This window comes from Thalassophryne amazonica, chromosome 19, assembly GCF_902500255.1.
Source record: "Thalassophryne amazonica chromosome 19, fThaAma1.1, whole genome shotgun sequence".
In the NCBI taxonomy this organism is placed as follows: Eukaryota; Metazoa; Chordata; class Actinopteri; order Batrachoidiformes; family Batrachoididae; genus Thalassophryne; species Thalassophryne amazonica.
This window is the reverse complement of record NC_047121.1, coordinates 20,973,340-20,987,480: the sequence shown is the minus strand read 5'-3', so window position 1 is coordinate 20,987,480 and position 14,141 is coordinate 20,973,340. Positions and strand designations below refer to the sequence as shown.

General features: G+C 41.5%; 1 protein-coding gene across 1 annotated transcript in view; it reads right to left on the bottom strand.

Annotated features, from left to right (window-relative positions):
• The window catches only part of esr2b (estrogen receptor 2b), a 137,259-nt gene that overhangs the window by 36,789 nt on the left and 86,329 nt on the right, over positions 1–14,141 (bottom strand). Inside the window, exon 2 of the mRNA XM_034195035.1 lies at positions 232–747. Within this exon, the coding sequence (XP_034050926.1) occupies positions 232–662 (431 nt within the window). The 5' untranslated portion in view covers positions 663–747. The remainder of the gene's footprint in view (positions 1–231; positions 748–14,141) is intronic.

Sequence of the window (14,141 nt, the reverse complement as noted above, 5' to 3'; positions counted from 1 at the left end):
TATTATGGGTGAAAACCACTTTTAAATTTTAGCTGGTTTATTCAACATGTTTGCAGTTTGGCTAGTTTTGGGAGATGGGAAAGGATTTGTGGTCTGTCTGGGATTTTGCTAATCAAGACCCAGGGCAGTTCTATAGGCTCATGTATGGGGTTCAGCAGAATACCAACACATGCTCCCAGAGCTGTATCATGACAGTAATAGTTCCACACATGTAACAGTGAGTAAACCGACCTGTTGGTGGGGATGCTGTGGGCTTTGGGCTCCAGCCAGGGTGTGTGGGAACTGGGCTCGTTGTACATCAGAGGCTGAGGGCAGCGCAAAGTTAATGACGGAACATTGGGGTGGCTGTGGGAGGGCCAGAATGCTGGTGGGCTGAGAGATGGGCAAAGCGACGGTGGACTGTCACTGACTGGTTGCCTGGCATAGCTCAGCACAGACGGGCTGTAGAAGGTCAGCGGTCTGTGGCCGTGGCTGTACTCATGGCTGTTGTCTGTGTATGGAGAGGGAATGCAGACAGTGTGGCTGTCAACACACACAGGAGGACTGTAGGTGGCATGTACTAGTCCTGGCGAGGTTGGCCTGTCTGCGGTTTTGCTGGAGTCCACCTCCTGGAGCTGGAGTAGTGGTAACGGGTTCGCTTCAATATCCGGGGAGGAGGCCATATTGAGGCTGTATCACGATGACACGTTTGGGGAGAAAAGGTGATGTAGATGGTCCCTCTACTGCATGATCCACCGAGGACAAGTGGTGTAACAGAAGAGAGGAGGACAAATAATATTCATGAACCAGATGTGAGCCTTTCACAAACATACTGGTATTAGCATTATTTTCATTTGTGAGATGAAAACTTAATTTACCGACTAACATATGCAGGAAACCATTTTGGCTATGAGGAGCATTACAGTAGTCAAACCTGCTACTGATAAATTTATCAGGGCTATGAAAACTAATCTGTTTTTTTTTTTACGACATTGTGCAATTTTTATAAGTCCGCAGCGGTCCGCGGACACTGATCTGTGTTACAGATACAAATCAGTGTCCTCGGACCGGCAGAGTTTAGAGGAGAAAACTCCCTCTCAAAGCCTGGCTGTTGTGACAGGTGTCTTAAAGTGGGACTGGTTGGTTGCTGCAGTGACACTGTGTGTCTCCTGTGTGAAGCTTAAGCTAAACGTAGCATGTGGACATCGTAAACCTTTAGAGCTCTAAAGTTTTTAAAAGAAGAATTGCGCAGCAGGTCTGTATCACGGACGGATGTTGGACGAAGAGAAGATGGCGAGAAAGATTGTTTGATAAAGTCTGATAAGTACAAGAATCCGTGGAATTGTTGCTGGCTTCATGAACACACCTGAAAGATAAAAGAAATGGGAAAAGCAAACTGTGTCGTCAGGAAACACGATAAGAATTTTTTCTCTCTCTGGAAAATAGACGTGGTGTTCAAACAGGATTTTAGACAAGATTATGTGACTTTTTTCCTTTGAATGGATTTACATGAATTTGCACAAGAATGCAAATTAATTTTTATTAATGTATACTTTTTCATGGGAAAAAGAAACTGTGGCTTTGAGTGGATTTATAATTTACACAAAAATATGTGGCTTTTTTACTATAAGTTTTTTTTTTTCGATTTATTTTCAGTGCCAAATCACAACAGAGTTGCCTCAAGGCGCTTCACACAAGTAAGGTCTAACCTGACTAACCCCCAGAGCAGCAGTGGTAAGGAAAAACTCCCTCTGAGGAAGAAACCTCAAGCAGACCAGACTCAAAGGGGTGACCCTCTGCTTGGGCCATGCTACAGACACAAATTACAGAACAATTCACAAAACAAATATACAGGAAATGCTGTTGGTGCACAGGACAGGAGGGTCTCCAGTACAACTACCACACCTATCTCTGGATGGAGCTGCACCTTACACAGAGAGAAAAAAAACAGAATCAGGCATCAGAAAGACAAGAAATACAGTATAATTTGTCAGCATCAAACAACAAGAAAAACAGGAAATACTAAGGTGATCCCCGGTCACTAGCCCTAAGCTTCACTAAAAGCAGGGGCGTAGCACCAAATTCTGGGCCCTAGGTACTACTCATATTGAAGACCCCCACCCCCACTGTTATGTTCTTTTTTATTAATGCAAACACCAAATTTCTAATGCGTAGTCAAACCAGGTCTAAATCATGTATACCTTAGATCACACCTGGGAGTCAGAACCCTTTTTAAAGTTGGAGGACCAAATTGCACCATTTTCTAGAACAATGGTGCAATTTGGTGAATTCCCGTCTGTTAAAATGCACAGGAATGCACCAAATTGCACCATTTTCTAGAAAAATGGTGCAATTTGGTCCCCCAGACTCCCCAACTCAATATAGCTAGCTTTCAAGCTCACCTCTCTTTTCAAAGAATTTGGTTAGCAGCTGCTTTCCCTCATTTAGTTTTCTTTCCCTGTCCTTTTTCCTCTTCTTTTTTGAAATCTTGATTTTTATTTTTTAGGAAAGACATATTTTCAGCCTAAACACTAGGGCTGCAACTAATGATTATTTTACAAATCAGTTCATCGGTCGAGTATTTTTTCAATTAATCGTTTTGGGGTTTTTTTTTTTTACTCACATGTGAGTTTTGCCATTATTTCTTTAAGTGAGTTATTATTAAAAGGCCTTTGTCACACAGCATCAACGTTTGACCTTGTAACAAAGTTATGTTATATTCTCGTCAAAAACATACCTGGAGTAGTGTTTTGTTTTATTTTGCACAGACATACATCACCGACACACCACAAAGAGATTTCCATCAGGTTTAGATGCCGACAGCAACTATCTCAACCAACATATTACAGCAAGAGTCTACAAAAGTATTTTAAAGGCCTGACGAAAGTGTAATATGTTATATTTAATAAGATATTTTGATGAAAAAAGACACAAATGTGCAGTTTACTGCATTTTATTTTTTTCTTGTGTAAAAACAGCTTAGATGTGGTTTGACCGAAACAAATTGTCATTAAACTTAATGAAACAGGGATGAAGTGGAGGTTTAAGAGTCACTAGGTGTTCACAGGAAACAGTTATTTCTATATTTATTTATGTTCATTGTTAGTTGGTTTAAATTTGTTTTGTTTTATCAGATTATTTTTGTCCATTTCTCTAAAACTGTATTGTGGCATTATTAGTTATTATTACTATTATTGCTGTTGTTTCTATTATTATTATTATTGATATATAAATACAAATAAATGAATAAAATATTACAATTTGTAATACATTTTACTCTTTTACAACAACAAACGCTGAGTCATGAATTATTATACAGAAAACAAATGCTGACAGCTGCAACAGCTTAATACCTAACTTCAACATTGAAAACGCCATAGACATGCTAACACATTAGCATCAGTCCCATTTTTAAGTTAGAAAATACATCTATCAACTGTTTCAGAACACCATAACAAGATACATAAAACATAAAAAGGTAAATGTTACTCACAGACATATGCTCTTTGGGGTTTTAGTGGGGAAAAACTAAGATTAAGCAAAATAAAACACTGAATCAACAAAGCACCACATCGAAGCACTGCTTTGATCTGCGAATCACTGCTTCGATTTGCTCAAGGTTCAAAGCAAAGCGGTGCTGCAGAAACGGTTGATTTATATGGAAGAAACGAAACATTTGCGGTAAAATGTGTTGGAAACCATTCGTAAGATTCAGACAGCTTTCGGTGGCTTTTCAGTCGAGTGAGTATCAGAGAAATTGTGTAACAGCTGGGCATGCCACAACATGTCCTGTGAGATTCCAACACGGAGGTGTTTTTTGTTGTGCACCATGAGCGGCTCCGTCCCGACGTGCGAATTCCTCCGCACGTCTTTCATTACAAAATCTCCTGTAACAGTGGAATGTGCCGCAAAAGTGCTGATGTCCACATTTTCTGCAATTTCTCTGATAGTCACACGGCGTCCCGGATCAACACAGCCTTCACTTTGGAAATGATCTGGTCGTTTCAGCCTGTCGATGGCCGCTCGGAGCGTGGTGCGCTCTCCGCCATTATGTGCCGTCTTTAAACCGGTTGTAATCCTCCTTAATCTGTGTAACATCGATAGAATCTTCACCGAAAGCCATCTGAATTTTCCGAATGGTTTCCACCTGGCTGTCTCACACAGTTTCTGAAAAAAATTTCATGGAGCAAAGCGGCAGTCGCTCAGCCATTTCCCTGACAATGAAAATCTGACGAGGAGGCTGGACCAGTGCTCACTCAAAGCCTGCCCACAGGCGAATGACGCAACCGACAGGCGTGAAAAAACTTACACATGCGCACGAAGGTTCAAGCTTGGCTGATGCACATGCTTCAAATCCATATAGTTTTTGAAAAAAATAAAAAGGTTGGATACTTTTCTAACAGAAATCGTATTTATATTCATTCGGGTTAAAATCTTCTCTCTCTGCTCCGCGCTCGCTGTCTCACGTGATGGTTCACAGCAGAACGTAACGTCTCGTGCCTCGGTTCAAGAATCTCGCTCTCTCAGTCTGAAGCGAGTTGACTCCGCGCGCGCACACACACACACACACACACACACACACACACACACACACACACACACACACACACACACACACACACACACACACACACACACACACACACACACACACACACACACACACACACACACACAGCTCCTTTGGTAAACTTCACATTTTAAAAGGCTTTGAACAAGATGGCTGCTGTTTTAATCCGCCGTCTTATTCAAAATTTGAATGTCCAAATGACGGCAGGACGGCTCGCTGCCTAAAACTATGAATTGAGAGAAAAATCAAAGACAAAAAAATAAACGACTCGTCGACTACTAAATTAGTTAACGATTTCAATCGTTGACGTAGTCGTGACTAGTCGAGCCATTCCTACAAAACCGAAATGCATCCACAGCGGTGCGTGGCTTTGGAACCAGAACCTCCTCACGCTCCATGTTATTATCCGAGCCTCGCTAACCATCCGACCAAGACGAGAGGAAAGAGAGTGAGTGAGGAAAGAGAGTGAGTGAGGCAGCGTGCGGCTGCTGCTGCACAATGACATCAGATTCCGAGTTGTTTATGCAACTTTGTTGATAAAATAAATAATTCACGGTAATCGCGATTATGAAAAATATTCACGAATATGAAAAATAATCGCGATTGGTGAATATTGTAATAACTGTGACTGCCCTAGTGACCCACAGACTTCTTATTCACCCTAGGGACACAAAGTAGTCTTGCACCCTGAGAACGTAAAGCCCGGGCTGGTATGTAAGGTTTAATTAAGTCAGCTAGGTAGGAAGGTGCCAGTCCGTGAACAAGATTATAGACTAGTAGCAGAACCTTAAAATCTGATCTCACTGTGACAGGAAGCCAGTGAAAGGATCTCAAAATGGGTGTAATGTGGTCGAACGTTCTGCTTCATGTCAAAAGTCTGGCTGCAACATTTTGAACCAGTTGGAGAGCCCTAAATAGAACATTGCAGTAGTCCAATCTAGAAGAGATAAATGCATGGATCAGGGTCTCAGCATCAGCCATAGACAGGATGGGACGAATCTTCACTATATTTTGCAGGTGGAAGAAAGCAGTCCTTGTAATATTGCTAATGTGGAGGTCAAAGGACAATGTAGGATCAAAAATTAGCCCATGGGTCCTCACTTTGTCAGTGTGATGTATGACACACTAGCCTAGGCTAAGTGTTAACTGGTTAAATTGATGCCGATATCTCACTGGACAAAGAACCATCATTTCAGTCTTATTAGAGATTAAAAGTAGGAAGTTTCTAGACATCCACCTTCTCACTGATGCAGGGCAATCTTTTATGGATTTTATGTGAATGAGATTACCAGCAGTTATCGGGATGTTATCAGCACAGCAGTGAAAAGTAATCCCAAAACGCCACAATATGTGCCCAAGGGGTACTATATAAAGGGAGAAAAGCAGGGGGGCTAAGACGGACCCCTGTGGAACCACAAATTTCATGTCACTAAGGTTAGAGGTAGTGTTACTGTACAGATATACAAGATATGTTATTGATGTTTTACCATGATTTTCAAAATATTCTCAAAGCTTTAGCTGTGCTTTTTGAAATGCTTTAACAGTCTTTTCAGTCTTCATGAATTTCATGTTTACAATTAAAAGGAAAATTATTCCAGGTCCTACTTCCACGTCATATTCTGTTATTTCAACATGATCACTGATGGTTCAAATGAAAGGTTGAATACAGGGTCATTTAAATATGCACTAATTTTGAGATTTTTTTGTTCCAGGAGATGCTGAAAATGTATCATTTGATAAAAAATTAATTTGTTTTCTGGGATCCGACGGGGCCCGAAACCCCAGCTCCTGGGGGCCTATGCCCCCCAGACCCCCTGCAAATTTTCCTCGGATTTCACAATTTTCATTTCACAGCACTGTTTTATGCATGAACCAACATCTCCAAATCCATCTGGGAAAGGAAAATCCATGTGGGAAATTAACAATATTTATGATTTTTTTATTTTTTTTTATTTTTATTTTTTGGTGTTAAAAATTATTGTGGGGTTCAAAATGTAATTCTGTATCTAAAGATACCAAGATTTTAACAAATGGCTTACAGTTTTGCAGTAGGGGTATTAAAAGTTTACTGAACAGTTCTCTCTGGGCCTTTGCACCAAATATTATAGATGTAGCCATATGTTCCATGTACGGAATAAGGCGCATGGGTCAGATTGTTCTCTCCAGCACAAAACTCCATTATGGAGAGGCAACCTAGCCCTAAAATTGAACCCAGAGCCCGAACATCCACCAGCAAAACTACTGTAGTATATTACATCATACTCTGTATCAATGTTGCAATTTGAGGTTTGCTCTGTGCAAACACAATGCATGTGAAATAAGCAAGCAATTAACAAGTTCTGTGTATTGACGCATGTTGCACATTGCTTCTTATGAGCAGCTGAGCCGCGTCTGATAAATTGAATTACAAATTGCCAAGCGGTGGTGAGTGACATCATTTCCGCTTTCTAGTTTTGGTTAAATGTACTTTGGGTCACGATGTTCAGATCAGTGTGCTGATCTGAAGCATTCAGGTTATTGGATGCTTTGTTAATTGGGCTTATCTGTGAGTACTTGACATTTACTTGTTTGGGACAATATTACAATATCTTTTACATGTAAACAGTTACATAGTACTGCTGTTGCGTGCAAATATCTGCAAGAGAACCTCCTGGAAAAACAGCAGTTGTGAAACTGAATCTTAGAAAAGCAGAGAACACAGTCATAAAGGCCCTCTGTGGAGGATGGAAACCACTGTTGACAAAATGATAACACTGAGATATTAAGGAAAAGAAAGAACAGTTGGTTTCCCCTAGATGTATTTTTACCCACATCTTTCTGAAAACAATCTTTTCATTTTGTGTTTTGTAAAGCACAGACGCAACAAGACATTGCATTTTGCTGTTGTGCCTTAATTTGGTTTAGACTATAGCAGGCTTTCAAGCAGTGCTGTGCTGTTGTGACTCACTTCAATTCATTGGCAGTTAACAGCAATCATCCTACTGCCTGCAGTGTTGCTATTATTCAAGGACACACAAGAAACCACATAAAATAATACAAACACGATAATAGGATGTGTTGTTCACCAAGTGAGGTGCAGAGGGCCACATGAGATCCTCCTACCACCACACGTGTGGACAGGATCTGATAAAAGAGCTTTAAATGCAGCCTCACTGACTCTCGCGGGGGACTCAGCCGTTGTGTACAAAGTTAAAAGAGAAGTTGTTTTTTTTACAGCCATATTATATATATATATATATATATATATATATATATACATATATATACAACCCCTGGCAAAAATTATGGAATCACCGGCCTCGGAGGATGTTCATTCAGTTGTTTAATTTTGTAGAAAAAAAAGCAGATCACAGACATGACACAAAACTAAAGTCATTTCAAATGGCAACTTTCTGGCTTTAAGAAACACTATAAGAAATCAGGAAAAAAAAAATTGAGGCAGTCAGTAACGGTTACTTTTTTAGACCAAGCAGAGGGAAAAAAATATGGAATCACTCAATTCTGAGGAATAAATTATGGAATCACCCTGTAAATTTTCATCCCCAAAACTAACACCTGCATCAAATCAGATCTGCTCGTTAGTCTGCATCTAAAAAGGAGTGATCACACCTTGGAGAGCTGTTGCACCAAGTGGACTGACATGAATCATGGCTCCAACACGAGAGATGTCAATTGAAACAAAGGAGAGGATTATCAAACTCTTAAAAGAGGGTAAATCATCATGCAATGTTGCAAAAGATGTTGGTTGTTCACAGTCAGCTGTGTCTAAACTCTGGACCAAATACAAACAACATGGGAAGGTTGTTAAAGGCAAACATACTGGTAGACCAAGGAAGACATCAAAGCGTCAAGACAGAAAACTTAAAGCAATATGTCTCAAAAATCAAAAATGCACAACAAAACAAATGAGGAATGAATGGGAGGAAACTGGAGTCAACATCTGTGACTGAACTGTAAGAAACCGCGTAAAGGAAATGGGATTTACATACAGAAAAGCTAAACGAAAGCCATCATTAACACAAACAGAAAAACACAAGGTTACAATGGGCTAAGGAAAAGCAATCATGGACTGTGGATGAAAGTCATATTCAGTGATGAATCTCGAATCTGCATTGGGCAAGGTGATGATGTTGGAACTTTTGTTTGGTGCTGTTCCAATGAGATTTATAAAGATGACTGCCTGAAGAGAACATGTAAATTTCCACAGTCATTGATGATATGGGGCTGCATGTCAGGTAAAGGCACTGGGGAGATGGCTGTCATTACATCATCAATAAATGCACAAGTTTATGTTGATATTTTGGACACTTTTCTTATCCCATCAATTGAAAGGATGTTTGGGGATGATGAAATCATTTTTCAAGATGATAATGCATCTTGCCATAGAGCAAAAACTGTGAAAACATTCCTTGCAAAAAGACACATAGGGTCAATGAAATTGCCTGCAAATAGTCAGAATCTTAATCAAATTGAAAATCTTTGGTGGAAGTTGAAGAAAATGGTCCATGACAAGGCTCCAACCTGCAAAGCTGATCTGGCAACAGCAATCAGAGAAAGTTGGAGCCAGATTGATGAAGAGTACTGTTTGTCACTCATTAAGTCCATGCCTCAGAGACTGCAAGCTGTTATAAAAGCCAGAGGTGGTGCAACAAAATACTAGTGATGTGTTGGAGCGTTCTTTTGTTTTTCGTGATTCCATAATTTTTTCCTCAGAATTGAGTGATTCCATATTTTTTTCCCTCTGCTTGGTCTAAAAAAGTAACCGTTACTGGCTGCCACAATTTTTTTTTCTTGATTTCTTATAGTGTTTCTTAAAGCCAGAAAGTTGCCATTTGAAATAACTTTAGTTTTGTGTCATGTCTGTGATCTGCTTTTTTTCTACAAAATTAAATAACTGAATGAACATCCTCCGAGGCCGGTGATTCCATAATTATTGCCAGGGGTTGTATATATCCCATATTATATCACTGTTAGCAATCAAGCCTTTGAGTGCTGTCCTAACCTTTGACAACTACTTCATTTGCCAAAAAAGAAAAGCTTGAAGGAGACAGTGGAACAGTTGACACAGGATGGATGGATGGATAGCTTTTATTATCATTGACATTACAACAACGAGATTTCCGCACTCACATTCCACAGACAAACAGTAATTAATCCACAATTATTACTTGTTTACTGTAATAATGGCACACATCAGAATTAGGACAACACATATACATTTGACATTGTTTATGTGCACTAAACTTGAAACAATCCGTTTTCCAAATTGAGGCGATGTGAGTGTGTGGTAGCAGCTGCAACTGGAGTCGCGTCGCCTGCCAGCTTGGGAAGAACGGGGGCCTGCCACTGGGGGCAGGAAGGGAGGTAAAAGGAAAAGCTGGAGCATGCTTCAGTCCATGTGTAAGTCAGTTATTGTCTTTGTGGGTTGACATAAGAATGGAGCCGAATAATCTCACCAAGGCCTGAATAAATTCCTCTGGAGGTAAACAGTGGGCAACTTATCCTTGAGGCTAGATAAGCCTGGAGTGTTGTAGCTGAGCAGTGAAAAACACTTTTAACAGTTCCACTTGAACAACCAAATCCCAATTATGAGTGAAGAATATTCCCAATTATGAATTAAGAATATTCACCGGCCTCCGAAACCTTCAGCTTCAACTGCAAGGCATGCATCAGCTCCAAGATGTCATCCAATTTGCATCTGAGTTCAAGAGTCAACGCAGTCTGAGAATGCACTGCCTTGCCAACCTCGTTTACCATGATGGACAAGCGAGGGCCCGTGGTTCTTGTTGCCGCCGTCTTGCCAATTTTCCGGTAGATCAGGGCAGCACATAAGCCAAAAAGTACCAGCCCTGCTACCATAAGACCAAAAATGAATAAATCCTCGACATCCTCAACGGAGAAAGGTGCCAAGCATGCAACACGCCAAGACCCCCAGGAGTCGAGGACATAGCCCGCAGGATACGTTCCATCTGGACAGGTAGGATCCCCCGGTCCTGACCTTCTTGTAGAAAAATGGTGTCAACAGCGTTCAGAGACCAGCTGATCGATTCCATGGTTAATCCAATAGTAGTCCAATAGATCCAGACTCCAATATAGTTTTGAGGAATTCACAGTCTGGTGAAGTAGGGACTTGAAGGTTAAAGGCAGAGAGATAAGGGAGAGTGGAGGAGATGCGACTGCCCTCGACATCTTTGGAGGAGATATAAAGGTCAATTGTACACTCAAAATGACAACTTTGGAATCATCTGTGTATTAGCAGTACATTGTCATCTGGAAAAAAAAGGCCAGCAAGGTTTACTTTTACTAATATACTGTACTGTTTGTGTTAATCCTGCACTGTAACTCTTCAACGGCAGTTGTGGTCAGTTTTCTTACAGCTATTGTTGCACATGGTAAATACTACCTCTAAAATGCAATTAAAACAAATGAGAAGCGGACTTCCAGTCTGGAGGGTAAGGTGAAGACACTCTAGAGAGCGAGCTCTCAACTACTAATCTTAAAAATCCCTTTAAAACTAAAAAGCCCCCCAAAAAACAAAAAAAAAAATCCAGGGAAGATGAAGAAGATGAAGAACTTTGCTCGCAAGCTAGCAGGAATATGGAGGATGAGCATGATGCTACAGCTAAAGATGATAATTTGAAGTCTGACCAAATACTTAACGAGATACGGGACTTCAGGAGAGACAACAAGGAGCAATTAGATGCAATGAGAGAAGATGTGTGCTATCAGTGGGAGATTGGACGAAGCAGAGGAGAGGACTGACTCCACAGAGATGCAAATTCAGTCAATGGAGGAGATGCTCATCGAGATAGCAAAACTCCACACTTAGACTTAATCCAAGTTGACAGCAATGGAGGGGCAATCATGTTGGGATAATGTCAGAATATATGGGGCTGCAGAGGGGGCTGAAGCAGGCTCATCGTCTGTAATCGACTTTGTGGAGACTTTACTCATTAGAGGCCTGGGCCTCTCTTCCCCCTCAACACTTGCCATCAAGAAAGCGTACCGCGTGGTGGCTGCAAAACCCCCGGCCGGAGCCCCACCAAGATTGTTCGTGGTGAAGTTTGCAAGCTACCAAATAAAGGAGGATATTCTAAAGAAAGCCTGGCAGGCAAAGAGGTTGGACTTTCCAGGATAACGGATATATTTGGATAATGATTATGCTCTGGAGGTGCAACAAAGAATAAACGAGTATGCAGCAGCAAAGGCAGCACTCCGGGGGAAAAACATCCGTTTTCAAACTCTGTTCCCATTTAAGATGAGAGTGTTCTACAGTGACAGTACAGTAATGTACCATTGAGCACAGGAGGCTACGGAAGACATGGTGCAGAGGGGGATATCGGTCTCTGTTGTTAAAAAAAACTGTCTTGTCACTGGAACAAATCCAACAGCAGCTGTGGCAAACGAGTGGAAGGAGCAGGAGGAGTAACAGTTTCCTTTACTGACACAGCATTCTATTGATAAGGGGTGGGCATATGTATATGCTTATGGAGTCAAGTTAACCAATCACAGCCTGGGCTCCCCAGTCTTTCCTGGAACTGGCCTACGGGCTGAAGAGGGCGCCCTTCAGCAAGAAGATGGACTAGCCCTTTACTTCCCCTTGGTCAATATATTGACCTTCTCTTTGGTAATCCTAACTTTACATTTAGGTATTCATTTTTGTTTTTTACTTTTTGTTTTAACATTCATTTTTAATTCTGTTCTTGTTCTCAGAGGTGTAGCTTTTACTATTGTCAGTATACAGGGGGACATACTCCATAATCACAAATTATGCAGCCAATTAAAATCATAACTTATATGTGAATGATTTGGGGAACCCGGTCAAAAGGAGTAAAATTATGCTAAAATTAAAAAAAAGAAACAGAAATGGCCTTACTCCAGGAAACTCATTCACTGCATGCAGAGCATGATAATCTTAAGAAATGGAAATTTAAACAGTTTTCTTCCTCATGCTCACAAAGCTCAAAGAGAGGTGTAGTTACCTTGATTTCAAATAGAGTGAATTTTGATTGTATCTAAGAAAAGGAATATATGGAAGGGATATATATATATACACTCAACAAAAATATAAACGCAACACTTTTGGTTTTGCTCCCATTTTGTATGAGATGAACTCAAAGATCTAAAACTTTTTCCACATACACAATATCACCATTTCCCTCAAATATTGTTCACAAACCAGTCTAAATCTGTGATAGTGAGCACTTCTCCTTTGCTGAGATAATCCATCCCACCTCACAGGTGTGCCATACCAAGATGCTGATTAGACCCCATGATTAGTGCACAGGTGTGCCTTAGACTGTCCACAATAAAAGGCCACTCTGAAAGGTGCAGTTTTGTTTTATTGGGGGGGGGGGGGGTACCAGTCAGTATCTGGTGTGACCACCATTTGCCTCATGCAGTGCAACACATCTCCTTCGCATAGAGTTGATCAGGTTGTCAATTGTGGCCTGTGGAATGTTGGTCCACTCCTGTTCAATGGCTGTGCGAAGTTGCTGGATATTGGCAGGAACTGGTACACGCTGTCGTATACGCTGGTCCAGAGCATCCCAAACATGCTCAATGGGTGACATGTCCGGTGAGTATGCCGGTCATGCAAGAACTGGGACATTTTCAGCTTCCAAGAATTGTGTACAGATCCTTGCAACATGGGGCCGTGCATTATCCTGCTGCAACATGAGGTGATGTTCTTGGATGTATGGCACAACAATGGGCCTCAGGATCTCGTCACGGTATCTCTGTGCATTCAAAATGCCATCAATAAAATGCACCTGTGTTCTTCGTCCATAACAGACGCTTGCCCATACCATAACCCCACCGCCACCATGGGCCACTCGATCCACAACATTGACATCAGAAAACCGCTCACCAACACGACGCCACACACGCTATCTGCCATCTGCCCTGGACAGTATGAACCGGGATTCATCCATGAAGAGAACACCTCTCCAATGTGCCAAACGCCAGCGAATGTGAGCATTTGCCCACTCAAGTCGGTTACAACGACGAACTGGAGTCAGGTCGAGACCCCGATGAGGACAACGAGCATGCAGATGAGCTTCCCTGAGATGGTTTCTGACAGTTTGTGCAGAAATTCTTTGGTTATGCAAACCGATTGTTTCAGCAGCTGTCCGAGTGGCTGGTCTCAGACGATCTTGGAGGTGAACATGCTGGATGTGGAGGTCCTGGGCTGGTGTGGTTACACGTGGTCTGCGGTTGTGAGGCTGGTTGGATGTACTGCCAAATTCTCTGAAACGCCTTTGGAGACGGCTTATGGTAGAGAAATGAACATTCAGTACACAAGCAACAGCTCTGGTTGACATTCCTGCTGCCAGCATGCCAATTGCATGCTCCCTCAAATCTTGCGACATCTGTGGCATTGTGCTGTGTGATGAAACTGCACCTTTCAGAGTGGCCTTTTATTGTGGACAGTCTAAGGCACACCTGTGCACTAATCATGGTGTCTAATCAGCATCTTGATATGGCACACCTGTGAGGTGGGATGGATTATCTCAGCAAAGGAGAAGTGCTCACTATCACAGATTTAGACTGGTTTGTGAACAATATTTGAGGGAAATGGTGATATTGTGTA